Below are 9,558 nucleotides of genomic sequence, written 5' to 3'. Positions count from 1 at the left end.
AATTTTTTTAGTTTTTATGTATGTTGTAAATAAATAAAATAATGAAAATAAGAAATTCCACCTGCCAGCACGATTGAAAGGGCGTTTATTTAAAAAAAATATTACTCTTAAAGATATTAGATTTGGTCACAATATTACTTTTGACATGTTAAATATTACCAAGAATGGATTTTATAAAATTATCCTCACAAAAGGTATAGTACTTAGAAATAAATATCGACCTTTGATCGATCGGACAGAGATAGTACTCTACAAAGCCGAAATTAGACGATTGTCTCTTTCCAAAGGTCGATGTGCAATATTTATCGCCGGGTACTGTAGCTACATCAGTAATGACGTGATTGGTATGGCATATAAATTATATCTTGTTATATATGTTTAAATAAAATCCATTTAAGTTTCGATTTAGTATATTTATTGCTAATTATTTGCGCGGTCGCCCCGCCACCTTCTTGTTCCCCGCCGCCTGCTTGTTTTTGCCGCCAAACGATATCGCTTGCTCTGCAAAGAGAAACGTGAGTTTGGTGATTATAAAAATAAATATCTAACATGGTTAAGCAGGTCCTAGTGACAGAAATATATTTGCATAATTTTTTTCCTTATATTCAATTGTTAGGCTTTATAATTAAAGGTTTATTTTTTATTTAGCTGAGTTTCAGCAGTACACAGAAATCTCCATATAAACTGTACTTTTTAAAATGCTGTCCCATATTGCGCGGTTTTAATGTTTAACATGCGTGTTATATCGAGGGGATTTCCCTCGTAAAATTTCGGTGCTGTAAGACTAATGATTTGTTTGCACTTTTATATATTCTAATTTTGACCATTTAAAAAAAAACTTAAATTTAGCCTGAATCATTTAGACATAAGCAGAACTAATGTAGCGACTAATGGAAGAGTTACCGCATATTTATAATAAAACTTATGTTCAAATTATATTCTATTCAACTTGAACAAATTAAAAGGTTCTTTAGATTTTATGAAAAATAATTATTTAAAACGTACCTGGAGGTGCTATCTTGAGCGATATATCATAGGTTTTGCTCTTGGGTCGTTTCGCAGCCGGCTCTAACTTCTCCGGAGTCTCGGTGGGCGTAACCGTCTCTTGGGTTGCAGCCCAGCCGTCCTGTTAAAGATATTTTTTTAGATCTTATTTCTTATTCGAGTAGATACAGCTTTACTAGACTTCCTGACCAGACTTTTTGTATAGGTAACAATAATTAAAATTTATAAACAATAAATCATATAATATATCAAGCATGAGAAGATGACTGGAAGGCCCTAATTTGATGTACACAATCGATAAATGGTTTTCAAAATATATATATATTGAAAACCATTTATCAAACTTTTGTCTTAGAATGAGAAGGCAATCTACAGGTATATGAGAAAAGTAGACATACAGAAAATAGCTGTCCCTGTTAATTTATGTATAAAATAACTAAATGTAATTTTTTTTCACCAAATAAACATTTTAACCGGTAAACTAATTGTGAGTATACTCGTTATGGAGAAGTGGTAAAATTTTGTGAATTGACGTGTATACTCCTTATGCGTAAAAATAAGTGCCCATAAACTATTTAAATTGCAATTTTTGTGTAAAACAAAACATATTCTATATCTACATAATTTCAAGATGTGTATAATATTTTGAGGCTATGCCAGAACAAAACATATAAATGGAAATGTAAACAATTTTAGATGATGTCATGCGTCCCCGTACGCCCTGGTTAAAAAAGTTTACCAGTTAGATTAATATGTATGTAATGTACGCTTATGTTAACCAAACAAGTAAATATACTTCATCCAATATCTTGCCATCACAGCTTACTCTGTGATTGACGAATATACTCGTCATTGCTCAATTCTGGCTACACATAACTGGTTAACTTAAGTTTTACCTCTGGATCCTCAATCTCCGGTGCGATTGGTAGGAACGAAAGGAGATTCTCGTCCTCGCCCTCCTCGTCCGAGCTGCAGAACGCTGCCACTGGCTCGCACGTTGTTACGTCGACCTAAGAATTAACGTGTTCAGATAAATAAAACCATATAAAGGTCCAGATATATTCGTCATTACACAACGTAAAATAAGTGTAAATAAATATACTGAGTGATAGATTATAAATGTGAAAGCTTTTAACCAGTGAATGTAAAGTTTACAATCTATCTATTAATGTATGGTTTATCCTATACAAAAATCTACGGTTTTAGAAATAATATAGTAACTAAAAAGTACAAAATTCAGACTACTACATTTTAAAATGAATTATTGTTTACTATCTACCCCTACAAACATTAAACTGCCTGAAGTTAATGGCCTGTCGTATTCCAATAGAGAATATGAATTGATGTAAAATATTTCACAGTGAACACTTTATATAGAGTGATTAGAAATATGTGTAAAACTTTTAAACACCTATAACCAATCACCTTGTATATTTGATAGCATGTGCGGAGCTGTACTTTACCTCGACCTCCTCGTCGTCGCGGCTCTCGCCCGCCTGGTCGACGGAGCGGTCCTCGTCTTCCACGTCGAACTCACTCTCCCTCTCCTCGTACTCCACGTTCTCGTCCAACTCTTTAAAGTCCGGCGCGAACGCGGACCAGTTCTCCACCTGGTTCTGTGCCCAGATCGACACCACTCCTGCAAACGTTTGTTTAATACTCTAGTAGCCCAGCGGTATTAGACTATGACTTGCGATCATAGATCACGGGTTTGATTCCCTGAGTATAATCTTACATAATTCACACTTTGTGCATTAATTATGTAGAATTTTCTTGTTCACAAAGAAGTTTCCAGAGGATCGGCAGCAGCGTCCTCTGCATAACATAATACTGCCTGTCAAGCGTGGCGATTATGGTATATCCTTCGATATATATCTTTAGGGGAGACCTATGCCTTGCAATGAGTCCCAATGAGCTAAAAAGACGACGGCGAAATAGTAATAGTTTTAAGCAAGATACGAAACCAGCAAAGATAAATAAGAAATTCCATAATGGCGCGAATAAGCACAATTTAAAACACACCATCCTAACGGGCAACGTCATTTTAAGTTATTCTAACGAAAGTAATTTATTATTTTATTAAAAGTGGAATTATCATATTTTGTAATGTCACACATAATTTATCTATAATTATTCGTCTTACCAGCACTGATGCTAGCGATGATGGGTCTGACCGGGTGCCAGACGACATCGAGCAGTAGTTCCCCTTTGGTGCCGTGCAGAATCTTCACCAGGTTACCGATGGACTTCTCCCAGATGTACAGAGCATGTTGGCGAGCTGACCCAGCGCAGATGTACTCACCGTCGCCGGAGAAACAGCATTTCTTCCATGTAGTTCTAAAAGTTATACAGGCTGTTTGGTTATAAATGTACAAGCCTGCAGGCAATTAATGTGTGGTACACTATATCCAAAAATCAATGGTTTTAAAAGTAATAAATTAAGTAATGACAATATAGTAAATCACAATACATTTAAAAATTAATTATTGTTTACTATCAGTCCGTGCAAATTTTGTACTACCAGAAGTCATTGACCTGTTGCAATTCGATAAAAAAATTAACTAATGTAACATATTTCAGAATTACCGCATTATAAGGATAAGAGCTTGAATATATATGAATAAGTATAAAAGCTTAAATATACGAGGGTCAAACTGAAAGTTCTTAGAAAATCAAAAACTAAGCATTCTAGCAAGTTATTAGTTTTATTATAACTTTTCAAAATAGCGTCCATTTACATCAATACATCGCTGCATTCGATAGAACCATTGAGAAAAGCACCTTGCCCACTCGGCCTTAGGGGTCTCTTCGACGGCGTTTTAAAACGCAGCCACTGCTTCTTCGGCGTCCATAAAATGTTTTCCTCGAAGTTTTTCTTTTATTTTCTGGAATAAATAAAAATCGCAGGGTGCGTGGTCGGGGCTATACGGCGGGTGACCCAGTAATTCCACGTCTGAGGTTGCCAAATAGTCGATCGTTTGCCTGGCGGTGTGCGACGAGGCATTGTCGTGATGAAGGAGGATCCTGCTGCGAGGTCGTTTCTCTCGAACTTTTTCCAAGACAAGTGGCAAACAGTTGTTAGTGTACCACTCTGCATTAACCGTTTTCTGATCCTCTAAGACAACTGTCGCGTAATGACCTGTCTTTCCGAAAAACGAGGCCACCATCTTTTTTCCAACACTTCGACCTCTCTTCACTTTAGTTGGCAACTCTTCGGAAGGAAACACCCACTGAGCAGACTGTCTTTTGGTTTCCGGATCATAACAGTAAATCCAGCTTTCGTCACCCGTTAGTATGTCGAACACAGCATTTGAGTCACCTCCGTTAAATTATTGGATCATTTCTCGGCACCAATCAACACGGCGGAGTTTTTGAGCCTCGGTCAAATTATGCGGTATCCAGCGGGCACAAAGCTTCCTGACCGCTAAATGTTCATGGAGGATTTTGTGCACTTGACTCATACCTATGCCTAGACTTGTCCGAATCTGCTGATAGGTCACTCTTTTGGCAGTCTCTATCATACGCCGCACAACACTGATATTGTCTTCAGTCGTCGCTGTAGAAGGCCGTCCCTCACGCAAATCATCGGTGAGATTAGTTCGACCACGTTTGAATTCATTAAACCAGTTGTAAACTGTGGCACGAGATGGGGCTTCATCGTGAAAAGCCAATCGAAGTCTATCATAACTTTCTTGTTGACTTATATGACATCGAAAGTCATAAAAAATCATTGCACGAAAATTTTCTCGGCTTAAATTCATTCTGACGTGCACAGACAAATTTCAATTTGCCGCCAAATCGTAAAACAAATGACAAATGAATGAAATGTATACTCAATATTATTGGTAAAGAGTTCTATTTTCAAAATTTAAACTTATTTTTTTAATATAATGCTTTTAAGTTGCCAGTTCTAAAAACTTTCAGTTTGGCCCTCGTATATAAATAAGTATAAAAGCTTTTATATATATATATATATATATATAAATAAGTATAAAAGCTTTTATCTGGACGTGTCGATATCCCATGGCCACCCAGGAGACCAGAGGTATTCCCAGCAGATTTCTTTTTATGGAATTATTAACAGAATTGTGTTTGGATTCATAAACCAAATACGCTAAAACTCTATCTTGCTTGGAACAGGGCTTTTACTTCTCTTTTATTGATTTTTTTCACATCCTTTCTAAGCTCTTCTGTCATTTCTCTTAAGATCTATCTTTCCACTTCTATCACTCTACAATTCTTTTTCCTTTCAATTTCCGTTCATTCATTGCTTCACTTCATTCGCCTTGTTCCTCAAATATCACCGAATTGTCACATTTGTATATTTATAGACTTTAGACTTGTATTTCTTCTATTTATCTTTGTAATATCCTTCACTATCCTCCTGTAGAATTCGAGAAACGTTGGCCTATAGTTGTTACCTCCCATCAGTGATAAATGTCCCATAAATGATATTCCAACTTTTGACAAACAGACAAGGCCAATATGACTGACAGTTCTACCAACCTAATAAAAAAAATTATCTGCCTTCCTAATGCCCAGGAGTTTTAAATGACAATTTCACCTAACTTTTTGATCACTGTAAAGTATCTAATTGTTTTTTTTTTAAATACCCATCCTAGTATTACAAAAAGTTTTAATTTCTAAGTATACAATTGAATAAAAATACTTACTTATTAACAAGATCCTGCAGTTTCTGTATGGGTTCAGGCTCTCCGTTCACGCCACACTTGAGCACCGTGTTTGCGTCGTACACTCTTATAACCCTGTCCGATGTGTTCACGAGGAAACAGCTGGAAGAATATAAATAATAAATAAATAAACAGTTTTTATTTTAGAAAGCTTCCCAAGCCTATGATAAAATTATGACCCGTATTATTATTTAAATTATTATCAAAATTATAATAAAAATAAAAATAGGTCAACAAAATAATGCTACGACATTGAATAAATAAATAACATAAATAGTCGTGGTTAATTTCCATTCACACTCTTGTGTAGGTGTATCCAGTGGAAAGCACTTTACACGTCACCGTGCGACCACAGTTAAAATGTTATTACTACTGTTACGTTGCCTGTTCCACGCACTGGCTGCTCGACATCGTAAGATTGCTTAGGAATCAGGAATCCTGTCGTCCGCAAACATGCTCTTGGTGCTGCAGTAGCTGGTTTTTTTTCCATAATTATACGAAAAGCATAATAATACTTTGCTTCACATTGTATGATGCCTTCGTATAATTCGTCCAGATTTAGCATGCGTAAAGGTTCGCCTGTAGGCTCTGAATAAAGTGGGCTTAAGTGATAATGATATAGGGATGCGTTTACATAGGGCATAATGTAAGTCTATATACATCTATTAAATCAACATACTTAAAATTTCAGCCGTGGTGTAAAAATTATATGTGTGGTTAATAGTGTGGCAAATAGTAGTACAGTGTCACTAATATTAGTAGGACATCACTCACATTTATTAATACTAGTCATAGACTAAAAAGCACTCACTCGCCTCTTCTAGCAAACTCAATGCTCTTGATGCCTGTGGTGCTTGAAGTGCCGACGGTGATTTTAAAACTCGCCTTTATTGCTAGCTTCTGAGAGTCCTGAATCAAAATCTTTCCTTTTGAATTCCCTGTGTACACATAGTCACCTCTTCTATCAAATGACGCTATCACATTTATGTCCCCCTAAAATAAATTGTTATAAACTTTTATCTGAAGTTGAAGTTGGCTTAATATGGAAAGAATTATTGAAAAACTTAATGTCAAATTAAATTAATAAGTGACAAATTAATTTTGCTTTTGCACAGTTACATTTTATAATACATTTTTTGTATATTACTTATGTATTGAAACTGCTTTGTATAATGTATATAGTAATTAGAAAAATACCTGAAGAGCCCAATATCATAAAAACTACATTCAAATTGAGCTAGTTTCCTGATCTGACTTAATAAAGCCAAAAATAAAATCATAAGAGTTTTTTTTTATCACTCAAAATACCCTTAAAGACATACATAAGTCACTTTTTATGAGAATTATATAGTATTGCAGGAACACCTCTTTTATATTAGATCTCTATTATCTATTATTATTAGGCTCGTTCCCAAAAATAATTCATTTATTTTTAATTAAAGACTTCATTTTTATTAAAAAATATCCATGAGTAAGCCAGGGTGAAGTCACTGTTGTGCAATACTGTGCGGTATGGGTACACTCGATGTGCTCATGATATTGCCTTATATGGTAACAACCTGCACCTGGGTAAGCTGCATGCATCAGCTAGCAGGCTGGCGTCAACTAATTTCCTACTTTTTGCATCGCACATAGCATATTATCTTAATGTTTTTAAGGTTTCCTTTCAATATTTGCTGAACCTGTTGTTTACACTCGTCACCTCTTATTCTTTTGGTGCTGTTAAGTGTATCATGTAATCTCTGATCTACTTATTTACAAATTAGTGCATAAACTGTTGTGTCATCATATAGGACCTGTCTGAACTGGTTCCCAGTAGGGTACCTATAGTATTGGCTCTCTTCACAACTATATAGCGAAGAAAGTAAAAACTACAATTTTAAACAATTTTTGATATTAATCAATCTGGATCCATTGGATATGCCATGGTGGACTGCACATACAATATTATCAATAATATCTCTGTGAAAAGTGTTGTCACCCAAGAATGGAATCTTTATAGAGAGTCAATAGTTTGAAAATAAATAAAACAACTTACATCATCATCTATAGGAAGAATATTATGTTCCCCTTCAGTATCCACCAGTAGCGATGCATGCCTCATGGGACAGACGAGAAATCTCCTATCATTCCTCGGGTCAAACTGAACTCTTACAATGGGAGTTGGAAACCTGTATCTTTGTTCACACTCTCCAGATAAAACATCCCATATACACACATTATGGTCTGTTGAAGCCGATAACAACTGAAAAAGGTTAAATAAAAATACACATAAACCTGTTATTGCACAATGAAGACAGACCATAAAAAAATTGCAAAAAAATAAGTTATTTTTGTAGTTATAAAAGTAAGTTTTTCAACATTTATTGTCTGATTATATAAGTTTTAACAAAAAACTTTTTGAGTATATACTCAATTTATAGGTTTATCTACCTATATTTCTAAATATAGGTAGATAAACTATTGTTATATAACAATAGTTTATCTACCTATATTTTTAACACAATAAAAAGTCTCATGACTTAAAATTATTTTCTAAATAAAACCTTCTGAATAAATCAGGAATTACTAAAATATAAATCCTTTATCTTTCAGTCTGTAAACAAACTGTGGTAAATTGGTTTAAAATTGTTATATTTATTTTAAGATATTACCTCGCAGACATTCAAGTTGATTTTTTTCAGCTACCATATATTAGTAGGTATTCTATATATCTTGGTAGGGAAGATATACAAGATACATCTACATGCAAATTTAGAATATGCTTTTACTCACTATATTATCATTACATTTTTCAATTGTTTCTGAATTATTCATATTATACATTATTACACATATTAATTAACATAAAATAAGTTATACATTTACCCTTTTCAAGTTTTTACACTAATAAAATATCATCCAGTTTATTAATGGTTTCTAACATAATTCTGTTATATTATTATATGCTTATAGTAATATTCTATTCATAATTTTCTTTTACTTACTTTTTTACAATTCCTTGACCAACTCAAACTGCATACTGGATATACGTGTGCCGATATTGATTTAGCAATTCCTCTGGTAAGAAAATCCCAAATGAATATCCTGCCATCGTTGCAACCTACAGCAAGAAGCGTTCCGCGCCGATTGAACGCACAGGTCGCTGCTAACGATATCGAATCCAAGGCTCCATCGAATTCCTGTTCACAAAATGCATATTCGTTTTTTATTAACAATTAAATAAGGAAGCGGTATAAAACAATAGTAGTTTTTATTACTATTAGTTATCATGTAAAATAATACAAATAATACAGCATAAATACAAAATACTCACTTCGGGATAGTTTTGTCCAAATGATTCTGAAAAAGAATTATAACAAATTAACTTTGATTTAATACTAAAATCCGTAGGAACAAAACAATACTAACCTAATAGTTCTAAGTTCATTTTATATATTTATATACGAAACAACATAGCTTAATTGAAGACCAAATAAATAAATAAAATATCTCTCTTATTATTTTTAAATAAACAAACGTTTGTTTTCAAGTTTTATGCGACATAAAGACGCTGTGATTATTTTGCGGTTATGACCTAGGGTTGTGTATAAAAACAATTCAATTTGACGTTTAAATTTTGTAATCGTATTCTCGATGTTTCTATCGATTATGAAGTTACATATTTAACTGCTTTTTAAAAATTTAGTATTCTTAACATAAGTAAAACGCTATTTAATAATTAAAAAAAAATTTAACAATCCATTTTCAGTATTTTTATTCAAAAATGTCTCGTAGCACAACCAATATTTCATAATTTCTACAATAACACATTCTACAAATTGAGTTTTTAAGTTTTATTACTTTTTGAGCAGATTAGAGA

The 9,558-nt window shown here is 33.8% G+C and overlaps 1 protein-coding gene across 1 annotated transcript; it reads right to left on the bottom strand.

Moving 5' to 3' along the window:
• Nucleotides 1-404: 404 nt before the first annotated feature.
• Nucleotides 405-9,260, bottom strand: Rbbp5 (retinoblastoma binding protein 5). Its single transcript, XM_068776488.1, has 11 exons — nt 9,108-9,260; nt 9,013-9,038; nt 8,684-8,878; nt 7,735-7,941; nt 6,508-6,689; nt 5,679-5,798; nt 3,149-3,342; nt 2,469-2,644; nt 1,902-2,015; nt 1,006-1,126; nt 405-501 (listed from the first exon to the last, which is right to left on the bottom strand). The coding sequence occupies exons 1-11, from the start codon at nt 9,124-9,126 to the stop codon at nt 425-427; spliced, it is 1,431 nt and encodes a 476-aa protein (XP_068632589.1). The 5' UTR covers nt 9,127-9,260; the 3' UTR covers nt 405-424.
• Nucleotides 9,261-9,558: the final 298 nt, after the last annotated feature.

This window comes from Battus philenor, unplaced genomic scaffold, assembly GCF_028537555.1.
Source record: "Battus philenor isolate CCGP_79_NKW_IND1 unplaced genomic scaffold, ilBatPhil1.0.hap1 SCAF_12, whole genome shotgun sequence".
Classification (NCBI taxonomy): domain Eukaryota; kingdom Metazoa; phylum Arthropoda; class Insecta; order Lepidoptera; family Papilionidae; genus Battus; species Battus philenor.
Note: the sequence above shows the minus strand (reverse complement) of the source record. Positions and strands in the feature narration are given on the sequence as shown.